The following is a 26,082-nucleotide window of genomic DNA, read 5'->3' as shown; positions in this document are numbered from 1 at the left end:
CTTGGCAGCTCATGCCGGCTGCCAGCCGCGCACAACGGCTTTATGGCAGCCCACTGCAGCAGGGGCTGCAGCCTATGCTGTCACCGGCCTCATGGCAGCCCAGCTCCAGGTCGAGCTGTTATTCACCATCTTAGCTGTAGAGGTCAGTGTCACTGGCCCTCATGTGGGATCCAAACCGGGGCCCTCCTGTTCAGAGCTGGTTTCCCAACCCAGCTTTTAACCAATGCGCCACTGGGGGCTACTCTTGGCAAGGTGCCAGCTTCCCTGACCAAAGGCTCCAGTGTATGGACTGGTCATTGGCCCATAGCACCTGGGAAGTGGGCGTTTGTCTAGTTTATTTTTGGTGAGAATGAGGTCTAAAGCCTCTGAAGGCCAAGGGATCAGAAGCCTTGAATTATGGGGTGGTGGACCCTCTCACCAGCGAGGAATTCAACACCTGTATGTGTCAGAGCCAGGAGCCCAGGCAGCAGTCGGGGCGGCAGCAGGTGTACCGAGCAAGAGGCTAATTGTGAGACCCCAGCACTTGGGACAGAGCGCTGCCTTCCTCCAGCTCAAGGCAGACCCTCCTGAGGGCAGCCAGCTTGATGCCCACACCTGCCGGCCGTCACAGGCCTCAGGGACGGTCAGCAGTACTTCCAGACCAGGCACAATTCTGAACTCATGGACGCCCTAAAAATACCTGCATTGAATCCTCAAGCTGAGAGGAACACTGGGAGCAGAAACACAGACAGAGCCTTTGTTCCTAGAATTTATTTATGAGCATTCTCTGGGGAACAGAGCACCTCACTGGTGCCCACCAGGTCGTGCACACTCTGCAGGAGGCCCACATGCATGGGGCCGGGGGTTCCAGGACCTCTGCTGTTGTGGCTTGAAGCTGCTGATGCCAAGGGGTGTCCATGCAAATGAGTTCAAGTTAATTTATGTTGTTTAAAAAAGCAGGGCTTAAAGGAAGTGCTACTGTGATCAGAGTTCTGCGATGAGAAAAACAACAGGAAATACACTGGAGCTTTGCTGCCATCTGTGCCCCTCCCCAGGTACATGCGTGATGGGACCAACTTGGAGCGGATTCGCATAAAGGGGACTATGGAGAGTCAGAAGGCGAGAGGGGGCATCCTCCCCTCGTATCCCAGGCATGGACCAGGGGAGGTCACACCAGGGCTTTGGGGAAACCAAGGCCCTGCCCGTGATCTGCCCCCAAGAACAGGTCGCAGGCCACCTCAGGACGGTCTGAGGTGTGCTTTCAGGCAGGCTGCTCTGCAGGGGACGTGGCACCAGGCATGGTGCTCAGGCACACTGGTGAGGCAGAGCTGGGCTTTCGCTCCTGTGCAGACTCATTTCTACAGCTCCTGCTCCCCCCACCAGGTACAGGAAGCATGGACAAGGGAAGAGGGTGAGGGCTCCCAGGACATGAGCAAGAAAAAGGCCTCCTCAGACCCTGCTGCCTGGACCAGTCCCCTCCATGCACCATGTGTCCCTCCAGCACCCCAAGTATTAGGGGAGCCAACTCTGTGAGCCAGTCATCAGGAGTCGTAGACAGGACAGGGTGAGGGTGATGTAGGGGAAAATAACACTTTGGGAGCCCCTACTCAGAAGGTGGTCCCATGTATCTCCATGTGGTCTGGCGCACCACGCAGCCACCATGCCACTTCTCACCCCGTTCCTGCAGGTGTCTTCCTTGGAGAGGAGCACAGGGTGCCAGTGCTGTCTGCTCTGTGCTGGGCTCAGCCCTCCATCTGTTGCCCTCCAAACTGGTTTTCCACTAGTACGTGTTCTTGAAATGGGGACCCTGCACCAGCTGCAGCTTCACCAGGGACCCTATTAGCCACGCAGACTCTCAGCTCCAGGGGGAAGCTCTCTGCAGGGAGCAGGCAGAGCGGCAAGTGAGAGCTGGCCAGCCTGGACAGTGGTCGCTCCAAGACCACACTGCCCAGAGGGCCTGCCAGCAGCAGGCAACTGTTTCCTTCCTATTCTGACAGGCCCCTGAGAACAGATGATGCCGGCATCCTGTTGGGTTCCTGGCAGCTGGGGGCTCGTCCTCTACACGTTCCCCGGCCCTCAGCCTCCTAAGCAGAGAGCGCCTTGGCGCACTTTGCAGGAGCTGAGGGTTCTGCCTCAATGCCCTTGTCCTCTACCTGGGGTGTGCGATGTGAACAACACAAGATTTGGCCTCCCCAGCCAACTCCTCCCCCTTGTGAGCTGAGCAGCTCCTTGGGCAACAGAGAATGGCCCCTCAGGTCCCAGTAAGGGCAGGAAAGGAGGGGAAAATACAGTTGACCCTGAACAACACGGGTTTGAACTGTGTGCATCCGCTTAGACGTGGATTTTTCTCAATAAATGCTGTAAATGTGCTTTCCTTTTGATTTTAATAACCCTTTCTCTAGCTTTGTTGTAAGAACCCAGTATATAATACATTAACATACAAAATATGTGTTAATCAACTGCTATTGCTAAGGCTTCTGGTCAGTTGTAGGCTATTAGCAGTTAAGTTTGGGGAGAATCAAAAGTTATAAGCAGATTTTTGACCGCGTGGAGGGTTGGTGCCCCTAACCCCTGCCTTGTTCAAGAGTCAACTGAATAATCTGTTTCAAAATTAAAAGCTACTAATTGGGTAGGAAAAAAGTTTAAGAAAATAAAGAGTTTTTCAGTGGAGTGATTCCTCCTCTTACAGTCCTGCATGTTGGCCCCTCCCGGGGAGCGGACTGTCATGTACAAAGAGCATTTAATTAATTTATTTATTTCTTTACACATAACTGAAGTGATGTTACAGTACATAAGTTATTTACAACTGTGCAGTAATGTGTTGCAAAATAAATTATCTAGAAGGCAGCAAAAGTACATTGTGAATGTGTATAAAACTGTACAGCGTTTACGGGTACACTTTTTATATGATTATTGGCTCTGTAGTGTTTCAAGTTATGTTCTCAGAAAGAGAAACAAAATGCCCAAGATTAAAGGAAAAAATATACAAACCACGTGGATTTGACTCCATTAAAAACACAACTGGAGAGTCCTGGCTCTGTGTCCCTCTGTGTCCCTCTGTGGCAGGCAGGCGGGCGGGTGGCCTCACGGCACAGCGTCCTAGCCTGGCTGAGGCCTGTGGCTGTCAGCTGTTCCATGGCAACAGGACAACAGCCAGGATGGCACTCTCCCTGCCCTCCAACCTGGAGGTCACTATTTGTGAGGGGTGATGCCTTAATTTTATTTCCTTTAGTTGATCAGAATGGAACAAGAAATTAAAAAAAAAAACGCACTCCGTTCTGCAGCTCCTGAAATGCCCGTGCAGCTGGCTGGGAAACAGACCCCAAGGCCACCGTGTCCACGTCCCTGTGGTCTCCTCATCCTCCCGTGGCAGCTGGTATAAAAGAGCCGCGCTCCAGGGGGAAAAGTGCCGGGTTTCCCTGGGTGCCCCAACCTGAGGGACAAGGTCTCCTTCCGCCACCCCGACTCAGCAGCAGCGCTGGGCCAACGCGGGTGGCCCTCGCTTGTGTCCTATGCAGCTGTCCCGTGGTGCGTCAGGCTGGCAGAAGCACGAAGTCGTCATTGACGTCTACCATGGGCACGTAAAAGGAGGGCACTTCGTTCACACACAGGGACTTGTGCCCGGCGGGGTCCAGCTCCTGGACCTTCAGCTGCCACTCCATCCTCTGCACGGCGTTCAGGGCCGCAGCCTCATGCTGCTGCCGCATCAGGAGACACGTCTGCGCGGGAGACATAGCAGGTGAGGCAAGTGGAGGCAAGACCCCGGGCCGCCCCTCAGGTGCCTGGGTCCCCCGTGCCCACTCACTCTGCCGCAGTAGCCACTGGGATGGAGGAGTTGAGGGACCCGGGCCAAGCTTTGGCCACAGGATGGCCCGTGTGTGGTGGCCTGTGCCTCTGCATGGCCCACAGTGCCATCCTGCAGGCCACCTCATCCTGCCCCGTGAGTGGTCCTGCTGACCACATGGAGAGTCTGTCCCTGCTCTGTGTCCCCCACCCCGATCCCCACGGGTTTCACCACAGCAGCAGCTAGTTAGAATTTGCAACTGCTTTTTAAAAATTATTTATGGGTGGTGATACTGTTCATTTGCATTTATAATAGTTTTTTAAAAGTGCATTTAATTTTTGAAAAAGGTTATCTAGGGTTTAGTACTAAAGTGTTTAATATTCATGGGTATATTATTAAATAGGTACTAAATCATTAAGTAGGTACAATGCTGAAAACTGAAATAATGACGCTAACCGAATTACTGAAATGGGACAGAACCAGATGTAGCCCATGTGGATCCGGCGGGAGCACATTTTGGGAACAGAGGGGATTTAAACATGGCCAATAGTAGATTGTACTTCAGATTAACAAGTTTGACAATGTTACAATGACGTACAGGAAGGCAAGTTTTAGGATAAAATAGCACAATGTCTAATTTGCTTTAAAATAAAAAAAAAATTTTTTTTTTAAAGTGTGCTTAAGTCTTCTGAAGCTAACTACTGTGTGCGTGGCAGCTGTATCTCCAAACTTTCTTCGCATGTGGATGCTAGAATGCGTCTGAACCCCAGGTGGACCCTCTTCATTAAGCAGCTTCGATGCTCTCACTCACCGGTCGGGCTGTGTCTGCCTAATTTAAGATATTACGTAGTATTTCAATCTTTGGATGTTCCCACACCCCATTTAATCACTGAATTATTAATGGAGCTTCTGGGTTTCCACTTTATTGGGTTGTTCCAATGAACTTTTTTTTTTTTTATGTATCCCTACGTTTTCAATTACTAAAGTGAACTTGCTAGATAGGTGGCCAAAACCCTGTGAAATTTGATAAGATACTGTTTGCCCTACAAAACTATCAAATGACTGCAGGACAGAACATGCAGGCGAGGCCAATAGTCTGTCTTCTAAAAGGAACTCATGTAACGTGTGGTTCTCAAACCAAAGGTCACACGAACACCTGCACCCGCATCCTGACAAGACCCTGTGGCCTGCAATGCCATGTGAGTTCGCTGTTCTCTGGTCTGGGCTTTCTGTCCACCCCATGTGGCACCTGCATACACTGCTGTGGCGCCACCATCACGAGTCACTGAGGTAAGGGGCGCGGGTAAGGTTGGCATCCTGGAAACACCGTCTTACTCTCCCAATACCGGCATCACAGGGTTGGGGTGGGAGAGCTTTGGATCCCCCTCCATCAGCTCTAGCTCAGGGAGAAGAGCAGCAGGCACAGCCCACTCGGCCCTGCCTCATGGAGCTTCCTGGGGTGGTGCTGACTTGTGTGTGAACTCCGTAACTGGCACGTTAACTGTTGACAAGTTTTAAGGTTGGTTCTCATGGGTGGCCCCATGTGCAACTCTAGCAGCTGCACATGAGGATTTGCTTCTTACTTGCTAATCTTTCTATCTCCCACCCATCCTCTGCCTGCTGCACTGGTCAGCACGTCCAGAGCAGTGGTGATGAGTGTATGCTGTGACCTTTGAGGAGGGCTCAAGGTGGGGTCCCACAGAGGTCTGACCGCCAGCTGGTGACAGGAGCTGCTCCCCGCACACCTGGACAGGAGGGAAGACACTCTAAGGAGACAACATGGGGGCGGGGAGACCTCAGCTCCCTGAAAGTATCAGCTGGGTTCAGAAAGTCTGAAACTGTCACCTCTAAACACGGGACCCGGCAGTGGCCTCCCCCCACCCCAGTAGACTCCTGGGGGCTCCCAGCCCAGGTGCAGCTTGGTGGGGGTGGGGTGGGGGGAGTACAGCGCACGCACCTTCATGCGGTCGTACTTGTCATCCACGTCCTGGAGCCAGGAGATGAACTGGCGGGCGTTGAACCGATCTCGCACAGACTTGTTCTCATCACCCTGGAGAAGGCATCGGATATGGGCATTTGATGGGGAGCAAGGGAGAAGGCAAATGTGTGCGGCGCTGCAAATCCTCCTTCCTCAGTGAAGGACGATGCCACCATGCTCAAGGGCGGCCAGCGTGGTCCGCCATCCCCCTCCCCCCAGCTAGCTTTCATAATACGCCCTAGGGGGCCGTGGGGCTGTCTGTGGTAGCGCTGCCCGGGGGGGGGGTGACTTGAGACCCCCATGAGGGCGTCCTCCATGTCTGTCACAATCCCCATGGAGGAAACAGAATCGGGAAGCCATATGATCTGGCTGCACTGCTTTTGGAGGCCACATGGTAAAGCTGGCAGTGGCATCCATTTGAATTCCTTCTGTTTGTAAAAAAGGAAAGTAATTTTTTTTCTTTGAAAAGGATGTTTGAGAGGCCTGAAGGGGCTGAGGGCCAGCCTTCTGGGTTCACTGCAGGAGTGCTACCTGAACGTCACCCTCAGGTACAGCAGCATCCATCCCTGTGATGGACTGTGGTTTACAAAGAGGGACACCTTAGGACTCCTACTGTTTGCTTCTCCCTGGGTGACAGGGTGGCTGCATGCCGAGGACGACACACGGAAGTCTCTAAGCCACGAGTACATGTGCAACCACCCAGTGGGTGAGCCCAGGCCCCACACCAAATGTATTTAGGGAAAGAGGCTGCAGCCTTCACTCTCGCTGACACTCAGAAGCAATGCAGGAAATCCCTTCATGATCAGCAGATTCCTTTTCTTTTTTCTTTTAGATGCAAAAAGCAAAACTTCCAAACACCCAATCTCTGAAGTAATCACTCAGTCTCCAACCAAACATTTTGTTTTCTAGTTTGGTGACGATGTTTTGTTTTAGGGAAAAAACTTGTCGTTATGCATAGTATGTTAGATGGGGAAACTTTTAAAGATAATAACCTTAAAGATTACACATATAATAAGTAAATAGAAAATCTTCAATGCACTAATAAAAGTTTTTAACTAAAAGCCACTGTATATTACCACAAAGCCACAGCCAACCTGGGAATGCCACTCAGAACCCCCCGGGGTCCATGTGCTCCTACTGTGAGTCTGGGGTGCCAGCAGGCCAGGAGGGGCATCTGTCAAGAGGGGACTTAGTGCCAAGGTCTGAATAGTGAAGGGGACGGCAGGAGAGGCCCAAGAGAACAGTGTCCTGTGAAAATCCACACAAGCAGGGGCGCGGGGCCGAGGGCCAGAGGGCAGGCCTAGAACGGCACATGCTAGTTTCTCAAAAGTCACAGTGGTTGCTGGGGGAGAAGAATAAATCGGGGAGTAAAACCCAGGGCAGACAGCCTCAGAAAACCAGGTCTGAGTGCTGTGGGCAGTGGAGGTGGGAGAAGCAGCCAGGCTCAGGATGGCAGTGGGGGACATGAGAAACCACTTCGCATGTGTTAGATCTTAGATGTGTCCATGGACAGGTCAACAGGCAGCTGAAAACTCCTGAAGCTGTGGGGTCATCAGCAGATGGAGCCACTTAAAGGCACAGTCCTGTACCCCAGCAGACGGGGGAAGACCCATGGGACAGGGGCGCCCACATGTTTAATGACAGGTCAAGGTGGGTTGGGGAAGCAAAGGGTATGACCCACCACATGGGACACATCTAACCCTAGGGGCAAAGGGGGCCAGGATGACCAACTGGGGTGAACGAGGCAGGGCTGCTCTGGAGGACAGATCGGCAGCACTCTGAGCTCTGCGGCCCAGCCTGCACCAGACCAGAGGGTAAGTTCTAACAGGACCTGGGGCCTGTGTGCCCGTCGGGGAGAAAACACTGCTATGCTGAGCACCCCCAGGCTCCCATACCTCTTGGCCCTTGCCTGTAATGCCTTGCTGCCACTGTCCCCCAGCTGGCACAAGGCCATCACTGTCCCCAGCATGACAGCCTCCTGTGGGGCCTTTGCGGCAGAAGGCCATTTATGCAGCAGCTCTGGGTATTGCTCATCCTAATCATATGTACGGTAGAGTCAAGTTTAGTAACTCTTTAAGTAACTGAAACTAAAGCCTGGCCCACTGAGCCAAGAACCTGCGCCCATGAGGACCTTTGAACATGGCCTCACAGAGCCCATGCGACAGCATGACAACAGTGCTGCATGTACTGCTGACCAACCCTGCTCCCCCACGTCCCGGGGGGCAGACCTGCTCACACGATCGGCGTGGGGTTTGTGGGGGTGTGTCTCCTGCTCCTCCCTGTGTGTCTAGCCAAACCCTGCAAGGCCCAGCTCTGCTTGGGAGGCAGGTGTGAGTGTTCGGCCTCAGTGACCACCGACCTGGCTTTCCAGAGGCATGTTGTAGACCTCAGAGTCCAGCAGCATGGTGCAGGCGCTGAACGGCACAGCCTGATTGGCGATGGTCCTCGCCGCCCGGCAGTGAACCCGCAGGATCTCCTGTTCACAGGAGACGATCAGCTTTTCCTAGAGGACAGGAGCCAGGTGAGCCAAGACCAACACAGCCAGACACATCCTGGGCCCGTGGCCCCCCGCCTGACACCTCCTCTTACCCGCTCGATGCTGTGCTGCAGGCGCAGCTTTCCCCTCACGGCCTCCTGCTGCTTGAACAGCTCCTTCAGGGGCTCCGCCAGGGATGGAGGGGGTGCTATCTGCAGTCGCAAAGGGTGAGAGAGAGAGGTTAGCGGAGGCTGGGAACCTGCACCGACAACAGACCAAGTCTGCCCTGAAGACACACCTCCAGTCACACAAAATGCACACACACCAGGCAATTCCCTGGAAACTAGATATAGATGCTTGTACACATAAGAACAGACAGATGAACTGTGGCACAGACCTTGACCCTGAAAGGAGCATTACACGACTGTGAAAAAGAGTAAGGGGGAGTGAGTTCCAGGGATGGTGTGAAGGGTAAAAAGCGAAGTACAGACGGTGTCTACACTGCTACTCTTCATGCAAGAAAGAAGAGATCAAGAATATAGATGCAGTGCTATCTGTGTAGAAGAAATATGACAAGAGGAGCAGTGGGGGGCAGGGGAGAGGAGGCAGGACTGTCCGTTTTCTTTATTCACAGTGAGATTTCACAGCCCCCAAATAAACCCTGACACCAAGTGAGATGTGCACGCCAACATGAAACACATGACAACTGAGCCCAGCTGTCTTACGCAGGGGTCAGCGAGAGGAAGTGAGCACTCACCTGAAGCAAAAGACCAGAAGAAACACCCAAAAATGCCATCCTTTAACCAGTGCAGGCGTTTCATGGCTGGGCCAGTACTTGTGAAACAAGAGGTGGACAGGGAGTGAACAGGCCAGAAAACTCGTCACAGTAAGAAGCAACAGGTCTCTCTCTCTCTCTCAGAGAAGGAAGATGCAAGCACAGGATGAAGTCAAGATTTCAACATAGACCAGACTGAGGAATGCGAAGTAACACACCCTGCCACCCTGGCTGTGTCTCCAAGGGCAGCGGGCACTCCCTGTGCCCAGGACATGGTTTCTAAACACCATTCCCACTAGTAGAAGGGACCACGTAGTTGATGACAGGGCTGAACTGGAACAACTTGTGGAGCTGTAAAGTGAGACAGTGCTCAGAAAGATGGAGCCACCTAAAGGTGCTACTGATGCCCAAGGCTGGAACAATCTGCACTCAAAAAATAAGTAACGGTGGTGGCCAGCTGAGTGGCTCAGCTGGTTAAAAGCGCGAGCTCTGAGCAACAGAGTCGCCGGTTCCATTCCCACATGGGCCAGTGAGCTGCGCCTGAACTGAGCTGCCGCTGAGCTGCCAACAGGTGGCAGGATGGCTCAGTTGGTGAGAGCACGTGCTCCTAAAAACAAGGCTGCCGGTTCGACTCCCGCATGGGATGGTGGGCTATGCCCACCCGCAACTAAGATTGAACACAACACCTTGAGTTAGCGAGCTGCCGATGGGTGGCCAGATGGCAACTGGACCTGGAGCTGAGCTAGCTGTGCCCTCCACAACTAAGACTGAAGGACAACAACTTGGCTGTTCCCTTCCCCAATTCCCGAATAAAATCTTAAAAAAATCCAAAAAACCCAGTAATGGTGATTCGTGCTGGATTACAGGAAAATTCCAATCAATAAATATAGAAGGTAAGAGGGAAGCAGAAAATCAGCATTAAAACAACACGACAGGAATAACTGCTGCAGATAAGATCCACTGAAGAGACTAAAATCAGTGGGCGCAAGCCTGAGGAAAATAGGACTTAGGAGTTTCAAAGTACCATCCTCAAGATATTTATCAACTACGAAGGGAGACAGTAACTGCACAGTGAAGGCACTTGGGAGACTTGGGCAACTGTCGCCAGGATATGGCTGCTGACACCAAGAAACCGGACACGACACACCAAGGTCTCTTGTCACATCTGTGCATTCTCACCAAAAACATGTCCCTTAGTCCAGTCCTGGACAGCAAACCAAATACCTAATCAACAGTCCTCAAAAGTGTCACCAGACCATGTCTTTCAAGAAAAGCAAGGGGTGGGTGACCTGCCACAGCCCAGGGGACCAGAAGGAGATGCAGCATCAGGGAGCCCAGTGAGGGCACACGTACACTCTGTTATTTCAACTGTCCGTCTAAAATTAGCTCAAATAAGACATTAGGACATCCAGCTAGCTGGTCTCGTCAGTTGCATGCCTCACATATGGTGCCCTGCTCCGCCCCTCCTTGCCTTGTGGGGCCCTGGTGTGCCTTCCTTGTCTGACTCTACCTGGGCCACCATAGGTGGTACCAGGCGGGGAGGTGCAAGTTCAGTGGCACATCTAGGTGTGATTCTTGTTTTTGGTAAGATTTAAAGCACTGTTTCTGGATCCTCAGAGAAAATGCCTAGACTTGGTGCCATGGCTGCCGGAATGAGGCCTCGGCCTCAGATGGCTGGTGGGAGGGAGCCCCATCCCCATGCCACTGGCCTGGAGAGAAATCCAGGAATGCCTGCCCTCACCTACCCGGTTTTCCCAAAAATAAGACCTAGCCGGAAAATAAGCCCTTGCATTCTTTTAGGTGCCAAAATATGGCACCTTGGCATACTGAATATTTTAAGCTGAAGCAGTTTGTGGAAAAGGCATCCTTCTCCCTGAAACAGGTCATAAAACCCTCATGTGAGGGGTGCATGCCCGCCATATCCTGGTGAATCATGCTATGGCTTATTCTCCGGCTAGGTCTTATTTTTGGGGAAACATGGTAACAACCTGAGTGCGCATGATGTGGTAACAGGAAGTAAAAAGGAGCTTTCTTCCAGAAAGGCATGAATCCAGGAGAAGAGATGCCCAGACCACTGACAGGGTGAAAGCCTAGGGAGTAGTACAGTGGCCTCTACTGTTTGGTTGGTTTCTCAAACTGTGTATGGTGGTCATGGTTCTCTTCTATTTCGATAGCTAAAATTTAAACAAAACAACAAAAGTCTCACCGAACAGAAATAGACCAGATTCTTCTGAATCTACTGACCTAGATGAAGCCAGGCAGCTGGACCCTCTCAGGCCAGACAGACTGGGGCAGGGGGCCTCAGACTCCCTTTCCCAGAGTGGCTCAGGGTGAGAGTACCAAGAGAAGGGAGAGCGATGCTGGTGACATCCTGCTGGGTTCCAAGCTAGCCGTGCTCCCTGGGAACAAAGCGCTGGGTGGTGAGGGTGATGGTCCTGGAGGCTGTGACCCCATGCCTCAACCTTTGAACCTGACACTCAGAGCCACTTATACTCGTTCAGAAGACGCTGAGTGTCAGTCTGGTTAGCTGAGCTTTCTGCCTGGTAGAGAGCCAGCATAGATACTGACTTTTGGAATACCAAGGTCTGAGAGCAGAACACACGCATCCAGGACAACAGGTTCCCTCCGAGGCTGGCTGTATGGGCTGTATGCCCAGGCTCCCGGGCATTCATTCAACATCTCTGAGGCCCATTCTGGGCCTAATGGAAAGATCAAACAGAAGTCCTGGCTTTTCTTCAAGGGGGTGGAATGGTCAAAGAAATGAGACGACACCTGGGGAGCACACTGGGCTGAGGTCTTTGAAAGGCCAAGGAGGCTGTGGCTGAGCCAGGGGAGGGTGAGTCTGGCTCCACTGTAAAAGCATCCCTTTGCCTACTGGGATTAGAACAGACCCCAATGGGCAAGGAAGCAGCAGGAGCCAGCCCAGGGGAGAGGCTGGAGAGGGACAAGCAGCAACATGGGAGGTACTGGCCTGCAGAGCCCTACTGGCAGGATTTGCTGACAGCCAAGACATGGGCACAAGGACAGGGGTAGAGAGGGTGATGTGCATGCTGGGGTTTAGACGTGTCACATCTGCACCGACCCAGGGTCATCAGGTCGAGGTGGAGGGTAAGTCACAAAGGGAAGGGGGTGGATGGAAGGAGGTGGAAGCCCTGGGTACAGTGCTGAGAAGCTGGCGGGGTGCTGACTAAGGACAGGCTCGCCAGCAGAGAAGCCTGGAAACCCAGTGTGCTTCGAGGACATGACATATGTGCCAGGGTCACTGAGGGTTCCAGTGTGATGAGAACTGAGGCCTGGCCTCAGATCAGCAATATGATGGGGAGGGGGTGCTGCTGGAAACCAGGGCAAGAGGCATGGAGGGAAGGGGCAAGGGTGAGGGGCTGGGGTTGGAACCAGGCCATGGAGGTCTTTGGCTGTTAAAGGGGGTTGAGAGTAGACACGGAACTGCAGAAAGGGGGATTGCTGCACAGGGGTGCCCAACATGGGGGTTGGGGGGCGGGGCTTGGTCAGCCTTCGTCCCAGGTGAGGATGTCAGGGAGACCGGGGACTAAGCAGCACCAGGGTGGCTCCAGTTGGAGGTCAACAGGACGCAGCCACGGCAGACAGTGATTCAGTCAGGCACTGGATGGGTGGCTGACACAGGAAAAACGATGAATGACAAAGAGGAAAGTAAGTGGATCTCCTGATGAATGACAAAGAGGAAAGTAAGTGGATCTCCTGATCCAGAGGAGCTGTGCCAACACGGATCTCCATGTTGGAGGCTGGTCCCCAGGACGGCACCACACCTGCCCCAAGCTCTGGCGTCCCCATGGTTTAGCATTTGCATTCAGACACACAGCACACAGAATCCTGATCCAGTGGCCTGGCACCCTCGTGGGCTGGGGCCCCACCTGGCACTCACCACGGGGATGTGCAGCTTGCTGAGCGGTTTGCCATCCAGGAGGTAGGAGCCTGTGTAGGTGACATACTCGGCGTAGCACTGGGGAGCCTGTGGGGTGATGTAGCAGAGGATCTTCCGCTTCTCCTCAATCTTCTTCCTGATCTGCAAGTATTCAAAGTATGGGTTGGATCTGTCGCTGTGGTAGGGCTCAATGTCATCCAGCTTGATGGCATCCACGATGGCAGCCAGAGTCTGCTGGATCACCTCCCGCGTCTGCTGTGTGGATGTGTTCATCTGCTGCTGCAGCTGCTGGCTGGAGCGCTGGAAGCGGCGTTTGCGTGGGTGCTGGGCTTGGGGGTCCTCCTCTTCAGAGCCACGGCCCTTCGCTCTGGGAGTAGGGGTGGTAGTGGGGGCGGGCTCCTTCTCTGAAGGTGGTGAGCTCTGCTTGTTCTGGTTGGCCAGCATCTGAGCCCGGTTCCTGGTCATGCGCTGGGGGATCTCCTCAATTTTGGGGGCTTTTGGGGCTTCGGCTGTGGGCCTGGGTTCTTGTTCTGTACTTTCAGACTGGACGCTGCCCGGAGGCCCCTCAAGCCCAGCACTGTCATGGGGGCCAGCCCCGTCTGCTCCGTGTCCCTGTGTAGAGCCATCCCCAAGGGGCTCAGGTGTGCTGTGGGATGCTGCCACAGGGTCTGGGCCCTCGGCCTCATCTCCGCTCCCTGGCGGACGTTGCTCTGGGGAGGCTGGTGTAAGCCCCAAGTTGGAGTCCGAGACCTCAGGGGCCCTCCCCTCTGACCCGGCCTCTGCTTCCACTGTGGCTTCCAACATCACGTCTGGCTTCGGCCCCTCTGAGGGCTCGGGCTCGGTGGGGAGCTGAGGGGCTGCCTGGTCAGGAGGCAGCACGAGCTGTTCCTCAGCAGCTGATGCAGCCACATCCCCACCATTCAGGACCACAGGAGCTCCTGCAGGGGTACTTTCTGGGGGAATGAGAGGACTCTCTTCTACAGGTTCTGTTTCCACATCAGAAACATCTTTCGTTTGTAGAGGAAGCTCTGGCAGTGAGAAGGGCCCCAGGTCCAGGTCGTCCTCAGAGTTGGGGAAGGCATCAGGCCAGGATACGGGCTCCACCGGGCCGAGGGCAGACAGGCTGTGGCCATTTTCCAGGAAGGTATTTTCCAGAGGCCCCAGAGCCTCCACCTGAGCCACGGTGGTCATACATGCAGGCTCTGGGGGCACGTCAGGGGGTGCTTCCGGAAGTGGCTTACAGTTACTGAAGAAGGACTCCAGCCTGGAGGGAGGGGCGAAAGGGGCTGGTTCTTCTGCAGTGGAGATGGTGGCCGGGATTGCTTCTGCTGAGGCATCTTTGACTTCCTCTAGTCCTGGCTCAGTGACCGACAGAGGGTATGAGACAGGGGAGACAGGGTAAGGGGCCTCCGTGGTGCCAAAGGGCCCCGGGGCAGCAGGGTGGAGGGACTCGGAAGGGCAGAAATGTTTTGGGGACTCTGGGAATCTCTGTGGGGACTTAAGCATAAGGTCTGACCCCATGGGCCAGGTGACAGGGTTTTCAGGGGCGCTTCCCATTAGGCTGGAAGAGAGACCTTGCTCCGAGGTGGCAGGGTGAGCCCACTCAACGGGCTCCTCTGTGATGACTGTGCTGAAGGGGCCCTCATCCAGGGGCTCCAGGTAGCTGGGCTCTGGGGGGATGATGGCAGCAGTGGCCTGCTGGTCCTCCGTAGCATCCAAGGGAATGCCCAAGTCGGGGGGTAAGGCCCCCTCCATGGATGGGGTCAGAAGTTCATCTCTATGTGAAGTGGGAGACTTTGCCTGTGAACCAGAGAAGGCGCCCTCTGGGGAGGGGGTGGCCGTGACCACGGGTGCAGGTGGGCAGTGCAGAGCGTCCACTTTGGGGGAGGGGATGCCATAGTCTGGGGAGTAATATCCTGGAGACAAGCAGGCAAACTTCTCGGGGGGACCAGGGGGCACAGGGGCCTTGTCCTCCAAGTGCTGCCCTGGTGAGTCATAACTAGATGCGGTGGGGACACTCTGCTGCCTGAATAGCTTGTCCCCAACGCTAAATTCTTCTTCAGGGGTCCTCCTGATATCGACAGAGACTGAACGATAAAGGTTTGTGCACAGAGGCCTTGTAGGCGTCTGACTTGGGGTTTCCGAGATCCCGCTTCCTGCCACAGAGAAGCGATCAAAGAAGGAGGGGGAGCAGGCACTGGCAGCCGTGCTGGAGACGGGCGGCGGGTCTGTGCAGTCAAATATGAGGTCATGGTAGTCATCAGCACTGCAGGATGGGGTCCTGGGCGTGTGCATCGCCTCCTCGTAGCTGGGGCAGGACACCACGGACGTGGGGGTGGGCACCCCAGTGGGCCGATTCTGGTCAGGCCTCGGGGAAGCAGGCAAGACCTCTTTCATATGAGGTCCTGCCAGCCAGTCTCTGGCGTCCACAGCTGGTCCTGGGTGGGGCTTATTCTCAGGGGCTGGTGGAGCAGGAGCCGACTCCTTGAGCTTTTTGTCTTTAAGGGCAAGGTCCAGCCCCAGTGGCTTCTTCGGAGGGACATCCAGACTCTTCTTCCGCATGTCCTCACCTGGCTTTATCCTGTCCTTAAGCTTAGGGTCTCCAGACCTGTGCCTCATCTTCTCCATCTGTTTCATTCTTTCTTTGTGCCGTTTGTGGCGTTCTTCAATCTCCAGGTCTTTCTGGGACAGCATTCTCTCAAAGCTGGTCATCATCAGATCACCGTCTCCTAGAAGCTTCTCTCTGGGCCTGACATCTTTCTTGCCCGGGTCTTTGGACAGCGGTAACTTATCGTTTCCATTGCTGATCTTGACAGAGTCACCCTTTTCTTTCTCTGGATTTTCCTTGAATTTCTCCTTCAGTTTGGTCTCACTGAGTTTCAGGCTTTCATCCTTGGACTTATCTTTAAAGGAACTTGGAGGACTGTCCTTGTCTTTGGCTGCAGGCTTGTGCTCATCCTTGTGATGTCTCAAGAGCCCATCCCCATGTTTGTCCCTGTGTCTCTCCTTCTCGTCTCTCCATTTCTCCCTGTGCTTCTCTCTTCTCTTCCTCTCTTTTAGGATGTTGATGGCACTAGATCCATAAGGCTTGAGTTCCTTTTCTATTTTCTTGGAAGTTTCTCTTTCAGAATCATTTTTATCTTTCTTTTCAGCAGAAAACAGTTCAATGGTTTTATCTAATTCATCTTCTATGTCGGCTTTTGTACTGTAAGAAATACCGTAAGCATCAGCATCCAAGAAATCCTTTTCGTACTGGCTGGAGTCCTTCCTGCTGCCAATGTCCTTGTAGTCATCACTCTTTTCTTTTTTCTCAGACTTTTCTTTCTTGACTCTCTCTCGATCGTGGCTTTTCTTGGATGAGGATGAAGAGTGCCTGTGCCTTTCTTTCTCCTTCAGCTTCTCCTGTGGGCAGTTCTCCTTGACCCGCTCCTCTGGGGGCTCTGTGAAAGACACCTCCAAGAGGGCGCTCAGGCCTGGGTCCTGCCCTCGGTCTGTGAAGCTGTCGGAGGACACCTCACTGATCTTGTCGTTGGAGTCTTCCCTGTACTCATGCAGAGCTTCTTCCTCCAACTTTTCCAGCAGGCTCTTCTCCACCTCAGCACTTTTTGATGCTTTCCTCTCTCTGCAGTGCTCCTTGTCCGGCCTCTCCCTGTGTCTGCTCTTGGCCTTGTCTTCAGCAGAGGGCTTCTTCTCCACCTTCTCAGGGGGCTTCTGTTTGTTTTTCTTTTCCTGAGTAGAGTCAACTGAAGTTCGATCTTTCCTGTCCTTATATTTATCTGTAGACTCTTTATCTTTCTTCTCTTTGTGCTTTTCAAAGCTTTTTTCTTTTTTGTCTTTCCCCCCTTCTGAGGCTCCTTTTTCCTTTTTCTTTTCTTTGAGTTCTTTCTCCTTCTGCTTCTCCGAGTGCTGCCTATCGGCAGAGTGCTTCCGGTGTCTGTCTGAGGGGTAAGGCTCCCTCCCGTCATCTTTCTCCTGGAGGCTGTCCGCCCTCTGCACTTCACTGGCCTCTCCGATTTTGAATCCGCTTGCTGTATAATCATCTTTTTCATCTTCGCTTTCATCTGTGAATATATCTGCAATATACCAGCTTTTCTCTTTACCCTTTTTTTCCTCTTTTTTGTCAGAGAACTCTTCTGAGATAATTCCAGGGAAACTCTTCTCCTTTTTTTCTTTGATTTGGTCAAGAGATGCTTTTCTTTCTTTGTCTTTGCTATGTATCTCTTTATGCTTTTCTTTAGGATCTTTTTTCTCTTTAAAACATTTATCAAATTCTTTGTCCTTCTGACATTTTTCAAGGATTGATTTTTCATTTTTATCTTTGTCACTGGACTTATCTTTGTATTTTTCTAATTTTATTTTTTCCTTTTTCTCCTTCTCAAGGCTGTCTTTCTTCTCCTTCTCCCTCACTGGATGATGCCTTTCCCAAGGCTCCAGACTTTTCCCAAAGTCACAGTCAGACCTGTCCTTGAAGATGCTTTCGCAGCTATAGTCCTTCAGGTCCTCCCTGTATGCTTCCTCGGCCTTCACTCTGTTGTCTTTCCGTTCCTTGGCACTCTCAAGGGGGTCCTTCCTGTCCCTGCAAATGTCGCTGAGATCCCTGTCCTTTCTGTCTCGCCCGCCTTCAGAAGACTCTCTCCTCTTTTTGTCCTTTTCCGAAAGATAGCTGGGGATACTTTTATGCTTTTCAATTTGGTCTTTTCTCTTCTCAGGGTTTTTATCCAGATAGTCCCTGTCTTTCTTTCTGAAGAAAGCATCTTTGTCGCTTCGTTTTTCACTGTAGTCTCGCTTCTCCCGGCTTTTGTTTTCCCGCTTCTTCTCTTTACTGTCCTCTTTCACCGTTTCTAAGATCAATCTGGCCACAGAGTCATTTTTAATGTCCCGGTAGTCTGTCACTGGAGAATCCCAACTATCTTCCCCTTTGAAATCAAAGGACGAGTCGGACAAGTCAGAAAACCACCGATCTTGCTGATCGTCAGAAAGGCTAAATTTGGTGTCTTCATTCTCCAGAAACTGACTTTTGTTACAATATTCATCAAAAGCAGAATCTTCCCTATAAACTTTTTCTTTTTTGGGTTTTTCTTTATCTTCTTTGAAAGTTTTCTCTTTCTCTTTTGAAATTTTGTCCTCTTTAAAATCATTCTTCTTCTCTAATTTTGAGGGCCTGTCTTTGGACTTTTTCTTTCTTTCTTCTTTGTAAAGTCTCAGTTTTTCCTCTTTTGGAGACTTTTCCTTTACAAGTTTCTCCTTTTCTGCTTTATTCGAGCGGTCTTTCTCTTCTCGGAAAGACCTGCTCATGTCTTTGTTCATGTCTTTGATTCTCTTGAGTGACTTTTCATCTTTGGAGACCTTTATTACCTCATCTTTAAAGAGCCACTCTTTTTCTTCCGACTTCATTTTGCTAAGCTTCTCTTCTTTCTTAAAGTGGTCTCTATCGTGCTTTAATACTTTTAACTTACTTTCAGTGGAAATGTCATTGTCTAAAAGTATAGCCTTGTCTGACCTTTGTTTGGAGTCCTCATATTCATAAGTGAAACTTTTCAATTTGAGTTCCTGACTGACTGAACACAGCCCTTTCTCCTTGTTTTTGTGTTTGTGTTTCGTTTTGTGTTTCTTGACCACTTTCCCCTCCTTGTCCAGCTTGGGAATGGCGCCGTCCACGCTGGGGTGGAAGGAGCTCTTCTTCTCTGACAGAGCACTCTGCAAGCTGCCCCGCTTCCTATGCTCCTGCCTCTTCCTCACTGGCTTCAGCGACTCCACACTGGAGCCCTCTGAGGAGCAGTCAGACTCACTAGTCAGTCTTGTTCTCGTGGAGTCTGATAAGGAGCTGACCTCTGACCAGGCAGGAGAAGAAATGGTTTTCCAATTATCTGTCCGCCAGTGCTTGGTGTGCTGGTCTGTGTGGCTGGGGTTATGCTTCTGGGTGGCGGAGCTCCCGTGAGACGAGGTGGAAGAGGCGGACAAGGAGCTGAACAGGGAGGGGTCCTTCAGCACCAGCGGGGACTCCTTGAGGCAGCCGGAGCTCCCCACTGAGTCCCGGTCGTCCTCGCCACTCTCTGAGGACTCGCTCTCTGACTCAGAGGAACAGAACTTGTCGTTCCTCTTCCCAAACCGAACTTCTTTGCCTTTTGTTTCTTTCTTTCGCTTCTTTTTCACTTTATTTTTTTCCTTCTGTTGCTTGGAATTAGAAGGCTCCCGTGTTTTGTTACTGGGCAACATTGTGTGTGCAGAGAGTCTCAGCTTCTCTCCTGTCCCCACAGTGACACCGACGTCCTCCTCATCTGATGTGTCTGACAAGATGCGATGAGCCGCTTTCTTTGGTGCAATTGTGTTATTTTTAGTGTAACTTTTCACTTCCATTTTGGGTATAGAAATAAAACTATTTGATTTAGTCTCTTTTCTGTAATCCTTTTTCAGTAAGTGTTTGTCATCCACTGGAGGGACTCTGTCCTGCTCGTCGTCCTCATCAAACTCATACTCGTCCTTGACAGGGGTCACAGTTTTCTGGGGCTCTGGATTCTTAGCCTTGTGCTTTAGGCCTTTTTCAAACTCAGAGTCCGTGTTATTGCCATCTACTGAACTAGAAGGTGCAAACGACGGGGCATCTTCCTCCTCTGAGCTCTCTGTTGGAAACAGGGAGAAAGATGTCAGAGGCAGGTTCAAAACACCTGCACATACACAGCGGGGAAAGCCGTCTGCAGAGGTGACCTGGAGAAAGGCCTCCCAAGCACTCAAGTCACCCCTGGACGGGGAGGGGAAGCCCCCTGAAGAAACACTAACACTTGAGTTAGTGAAATCTGTGGCCAACTGCGGGCTGAAGGAAACCAAAGATAGGTTTGTGCAAAAATAAGCTGGCATCTTAGGATAGCCTGATGGCTTTTTGGTATTGAAACTCCAGGTCTTCATAGTCCAGAAATTCCTGTAAGTGCCAGGTGTCTGGGAGGCTGGGACCCTTTGTGCTGATCTACAGATGAAAACCAACATTGCCTCTGGCATCAGAGCAGTACTGGGAGGCCTACACCCCTGTAATGTCACATACCCTGTTCCCACCCCTACCCTGCACACGGCCTGGTGCCCAGCCACTGACCAGTCGAGCTCTCCTCACTGGACGTGTAGGTGCCTTTGCCCAACAGGAGGTTCACCATGGTAGGGGAGTTAGCCACCTTCAGCGGCGTCTCGCCTTTTCGGTTGCTCTGCTGAGGATTCCCTCCATACCGTAGCAGCAGCTTCACCACCTACAAGATAGCAGCAGATGTATTGAGGGCGCGTTCTGAGAAACACTGAGTGCCATGGTGCCTGTGTAAAACTGCAACCTGTTCAGAGAACCTTGTGCTTATTACCCAGGGAACAGCCCCCAGGCCGAGGCCAGAAGCTGTGTGCTTAGCACTATCTGGTAAGGTCTCTAGCCCTGTGCCTCTTCCTTAGAAAAAGCACTAACGAGGTCCTGGCACCCCTTCCAGGCTTTCCTGCAGGTGGAACAGTCACAACTCCCACAGAAGACCTCCTCCCTTGCAACAAGTTGACCACTTTCCTGGAATCTTCTCACATAGGCCCTCTCCTCCTGCCAAGGAGCTCACCATCCAGCAGGGTCCAGTGGTCATGGACAGGTTCTGGCAGTTTAGGGGGGGAAATTTTTATTGGAGGGGGGTTTACAGAATAGAGGAAACCAAGACCAAGCTTCTTTAAGCAGGTTTACGTTTTCATTTATTTTAGGAAATAAGATCATCTCTGCTTTATTTTGCACTGGTAAGGATGGTCATGTGAATGACAGAAACACTCAAGGTGACATTTCAACAGCTCTGTTTAACTGTTTATAACAAGGAACCTGTGTTTCATATGGCCAGGCCAGGTGATTCACTGAACTCAAGGACAAATACTGAATTCAATCTCAACTTTAGTCCAGTCTGAGATCAGAGCATGAGAAGAATCTTTAGTGAGGACTGATATAAACTCTTGTTACTCACATACTCTATTTTCACTCAGTAGTTACAGTTTCTACTGCTGCATCAGGAGTCTCCTATTGCTGCTCTAACAAATCACCACCACCTTCGTCTTATAATCCTGGAAGTTACAAGTTCAAAAACCAATCCTGCTAACCTGGCTGATGTGTAGCCGCTGGCTCTTTCTTTTGCCTGTGTGTAGGGTTCTTTGCAGTTGGGGGACTCTGGTCCCGAGTTCTTGCTGTCTGCCAGCTGGGGGCCATCCCAGCTGCGGGAGGCCACTGCATTCCTGGACCATGGCCCCTGCCTCTCAGGCCAGCAATGCAGGTCAGGTCTCCTTCACATCCTCCTCCCTCCTGCCTCTGCTGGTAACTCGGCCCCAACTAGGAAAGGGTCTCGGCTGTCAGGACCCTTGAAGGTGGTGCCACGGTGCCTGCCCAGATAATCCAGGATTACCTTCCATCTCATGGTCCTTCACTTTCTCCCATCTGCAGTCCCATTACCATGTGAGGTCATATGTAACAGGTTCCAGGATCAGAATGGGTTTATCTTTGAGGGTGTTTATTCTGCCTCCCTTTATCACATTTCCACAGTCTTTGACATTTTCCATAACAGACCAGTATAGAAAGGTTTTTGGGTTTTTTGGGTACATTAACGCACTTTATAAATGGAGTTTTGTCTTACTTTTCATATCTAATTATAAGGTTTAGAATATTATTTGCGTAGTATTCTTTTGGAAGATATGATATTTTTACTCTTGTACAATCAGTTCCTGATTTTTACAAAATTGATGACATTTGTGCATTGGATACTTTTAACTTATAAGTGAATTTTTCTGTTAATTTGCCCAAGGCTAAATACAGTTTAAGGATTGCTTAGTTTATTTTGTGAACTCAGGTACTTTTTAGAAACAAGGCTAATTCACAGGTCACATCATTTCAGTCTTGCTATTTTAGTTTTTAGTCACTGGAGAGCTTTTGAACTTTTAACATTATTCTCAGAGCCACACAAAACTGGGCATTAAATGTATAGAACAAACCTTTTAATTCAGTAGGGTAAAACTGAAATCTTATCAGAATCCCAAATGTTAAAATGCTACTTTTAATTCTTCATAAAAGCATTACTTGAATTTTTCTGTCACCATCCTCACAACAGAAATTACTCTCCAATTTACAAGAACTTTGGCCAAAAATAAAATTATTTTATTCTTTAAAGAACACTGATTAAAAGTTTTATTAATGGGGGCCGGCCGAGTGGCGCGTTGGTTAAGAGTTGGCTTGGGACGCCAGCTCTGAGCAGCAGGGCTCCAGTTCGGATCCCACATGAGGGCCGGTGACACTGCCCTTTACAGCTAAGATGGTGAACAACAGCTTGACCTGGAGCTGGGCTGCTGCAGGGGCTGCCATAAGCTACCGTGATTGGCTGGCAGCCGGCAGCTAGCGTGAGCTGCCAAGAGCCACCATGAGTGGCCGTCCAGTGGCTGGTGACTGATCTGCCTCACCCGGGAAGAGCACAATGATAATACCAACATGGACAGTGAAGCGACGTCCTCCACAACTGGACTGAAGAACAAAAGGACAGCAATTTGTTCCCCTTCCCCGATTCCCCCGCAGTGTTCCCCTCCCCTAATTCCCCAATAAAAATCTTTAAAAAAAAAAGTTTTATTAATGGAACAAGATTGTTTCCAGGCATTATCCCCCACAGCCTCAGTGATTCAAATCTCAACCACAGAATTAGAATTAACACACTTTGGTTTATGTTTAACCACTATCTAACTACAAATCATACAGAAAGAAAGGGTAGGGTTCAACCTTTATTGAGTCTTTGTGTGTCAGGTTCTTTGTGTTGTGACCTTTTTCATGGTACTACATTTGAAACCCTCACATTTCTATAATTTGCATGATTTTATGATTGACAGCATTTTCAAATATGTTTCCTCTTCTGATTCTTCTAACATCCCTGTGAGGAAGGAGTTCCTAACCCCATTTTACACATGGAGAAGCTGTTACAAGAGAATTTAAATGATGTGCCTGGGGGTAGCAGTGGTAGAAAATTGAATTAAAATCCAGAGTTCATAATAGAAAGTTTTAAAATGACAATTATAAAAGTATAGAGATTCAAATGATGACCCCCCCCTTTCCTCCCTGTTTCATCACCTTTTCACCCACACCTGCCCACCCCAAGTATTTTTAGCAAATTCCAGACATGAACTTCATAAACTTTTCAGTATATTTCTTAAAAGGGTCCTTAAAAAAAAAAAAACAGACTGGCCCAGTGGCGCGTTGGTTAAGAGTTGGCTTGGGACGCCAGCTCTGAGCAGCAGGGCCCCGGTTTGGATCCCACATGAGGGCCAGTGACGCTGCGCCCTCTAAAGCTAAGATGGTGAACAACAGCTTGACCTGGAGCTGGGCAGCCGTGATTCGCCGAAGACGGCATAGGCTGCAGTGGGCTGGTCAGCAGCTGGCGTTTGTTTTCGTGGGCTGCCGTGAGCCGCTGTCCAATGGCTGGTGAGCAACTGCCTCAGCTGGGGAGAGCGCAATGATAATACCAACATGGGCCAATGAAGTGACGTCCTCCACAACTAGACTGAGGAAGATATGGACAGCAACTTGTCTGTTCCCCTTCCCCGATTCCCCAGCGCTGTTCCCCTCCCCCAATTCCCCAATAAAATCTTTTCTAAAAAACCCAACAAAAAACTATGTCATTATTTTACCTAAAAGGTTAACTATAATTCCTAACGTCAAATATATAATCAGTGTTCAGATTTCTCCAGTTGTCTCAGAAATCTTTTAATTCAGAGCTCCCTCCCAATTTTTCTCCTGCAGTGACCTATCATTTTCAAATTGTGCTCTTAACGCTATTGATGCTACTGGTTCCCAGGCATCTGCCAAAAAAGTGACCAGGCAGAGCTGCCATAAAGAAGCATGGAGTCAAACAGCAACGGTACGTTCTGATCTACTGGTGTCATCATCCTCACCATGCTCGACTGTCCCATCCTTGGCCAGGGGCTTCTTCAAGATGGCTCTAGTAATGACTACAGCAAGACTTCCTCATCTTTGTGATCACCCTGCTTTCTGGCAGCACAGATGCACCAGGCACATCATGTGCACGTGCTGCTTCAGACCTGGAAGTAGCCATTTCCCCACAGAGGCTGAGTCCTCTCAAGGGAAACCATGCACTAAGGTACACGCTTCTGCTGGGCTGGTTACACCTCTCAGCACTGCATCCGTCAAGACGTTCTGGGTCTAACAGTCCCATAGGAACAAGGACGGGGTCCAGCAGCAGCCAGAGGGCCCCCCTTCCTATGGGTATGATTGTTCACCTACTAAAATCCAGCCACACCTGCATGGCCAAAACAAGGCCTTGTCATACACGCTGCAGACCAGACAGTGCTGGCTGTCGGGACTGCAAGAGGCCGTTGGGGTACTGATCCAGGGCGAGAAAGCTGAACTGGTCAGAGGACAGCTCTGGTGAGGGGCAGTCACCCAACAAACATAAAGGACAGTTGAGGACAGAGACAAGAGTTACAGAAGGATACAGAAGTCAGATGGGAGGCCCACCTTGTAGTGCCCATTGTTGGCAGCGTCGTGCAGGGGTGTGTCATCGTCCAGGCCCTTGGTATTCACCTCTGCACCTGCAGCCAGCAGCTGCTTGGCAACGTCGTAGTAGCCCCGATTACATGCCTCGTGCAGCGCTGTCCAGCCTGGAAACAGACACTTAGGACATATGTTATTTAATCCTCAGGAACGTCACTCCTGTCTCAAGGCAGTACTCCAAGGATGCTGCTGCTAGGACGAAGCCCTGGAAGGCTTTGCTCTGCACCGTGCTGAAGGGCTAGAGGTCTAGGGAAGCTCTGAGTGTGCTTTACTGTGGTGCCTCTTATTTGCTCAGGGGCATCTGTCTTTTTAATGCTACAGATTAACCAGCTGCAGGGGTAATCAGGAGCAATAACCTGAAACAGGCGGAGGCCTGGTGAACACAGTGTCATGAGCGGCAACCTCAGCCCAGCTAATCCATCAACACATGGTGAGGACAGCATCCCCTTTTGGAAACACGCCCTCTGTGGATCACATGGCTGAGGCCACACATGTCAGTGCAATAGGATCCGCTCCTGTGGACACAAATTCCAGTGCTTTGGAAAATCCTGATTTAGGAAAATTGCTTTTAAAAAAAAAAAGGTGCTAAATTAAGTTTGGGTCAGACAACTATCAACTAGGACAGTGGGAAAAATCTAGAAAGATTCTGCATAAAGACTGCTTTGCTCATCCTTATGTTCTCATTCCACTCTGAATAAACTACTTGAATCCGTTAATGATGCATCAAGGCATAATGGAAGTATTTTATGCAAAAAAGACAACACTGAACTGCAATCACGAGGCCCTCCCTCAGCCTGTCTCAGGTTAGGGAGGCACGTCCATTTCTGTCTTAAAATGAGTGTCCTGGGGTGACGTTTCTTCCCTGGGAGGTGGGAGGGTTATCCCTGGGCTGACAGGCATGGAGGCACCCTCTGCTTGGGCAACATGGCTTCTTTCTAAATATGCCAGAGGCACCCCTCCAGTAGTCAAACAGAATGAATCCTCCCGTGCAGAACTGGGATTTATATAACACAGCAGAGTAATAGCTAAAACTTCCTCATTTCTCTTAAAAATAATGAAAAACAAAATGATTTTATTTTGAAATACTTTCCAAGAAACTAATTCCTTCTCAGAAAGAGCAGACTATACTGGTCTCAAGCTAGGTCTGCCCCTCACAACCAGAACACACCCACAGAACCATGCAGGCCCAGAGCCCGGTTCTTGCTCCTGCCATGCTCCCAGGTACAAGGCTACTGCTGCCAGAACGGTGATGCTTGGCCAGAGGCTCCATGTGTCTGGGGAGGCCAGCTTCATGTCCTGTGAGCTCGCCTGCGCGGGCCCCTCGCCCTGTGTCTCTTGGGTGCTGTGAGCTCACCTGCAAAGTCCTTGACGTTGACATCCGCACCCTCACTGATGAGTTCCTTGATGCGCCGGGCGTCCCCCCGGATGGCAGCTCGATGCAGGCGGGTCTCTCCGCGCTCGTTTCTCTTGTTCACTTTATCTTTGGTTTTTGAGGCAGAGTTAGGTGTCCCCTTCTGACACACTGTCGACTGGGAGGGGTGCTTTGGTGTTGTATCTACTGCAGGCCAAGAGAGGATAGGCAGAGCATTAGTGGGGGTACAGCCAGTGAGGCTGGGCCTGGGGGTGTCCCTGCTTTGTAGAAGCCTCCAGGACCTG

General features: G+C 51.0%; 1 protein-coding gene across 8 annotated transcripts in view; it reads right to left on the bottom strand.

The window, feature by feature from the left end:
- Positions 1-2,707: 2,707 nt before the first annotated feature.
- The window catches only part of ANKRD11 (ankyrin repeat domain 11), a 223,199-nt gene continuing 199,824 nt past the window's right edge, over positions 2,708-26,082 (bottom strand). For 4 of the 8 annotated variants that reach the window (XM_019654488.1, XM_019654489.1, XM_019654493.1 and 1 more), the window contains 8 exons: positions 25,781-25,984; positions 24,391-24,533; positions 19,978-20,125; positions 12,894-19,513; positions 8,331-8,429; positions 8,101-8,244; positions 5,721-5,813; positions 2,708-3,698 (listed from right to left, as the gene is read on the bottom strand). In XM_019654488.1, coding sequence (XP_019510033.1) covers positions 3,513-3,698; positions 5,721-5,813; positions 8,101-8,244; positions 8,331-8,429; positions 12,894-19,513; positions 19,978-20,125; positions 24,391-24,533; positions 25,781-25,984 — 7,637 coding nt within the window. In that variant the 3' untranslated portion in view covers positions 2,708-3,512. The other 4 variants (XM_019654492.1, XM_019654491.1, XM_019654495.1 and 1 more) reach the window with 4 other exon arrangements.

Source organism: Hipposideros armiger, unplaced genomic scaffold (assembly GCF_001890085.2).
Source record: "Hipposideros armiger isolate ML-2016 unplaced genomic scaffold, ASM189008v1 scaffold_224, whole genome shotgun sequence".
Taxonomy (NCBI): Eukaryota; Metazoa; Chordata; class Mammalia; order Chiroptera; family Hipposideridae; genus Hipposideros; species Hipposideros armiger.
The sequence above is the reverse complement of the archived record's forward strand: the minus strand, read 5'-3'. Positions and strand labels throughout refer to the sequence as shown.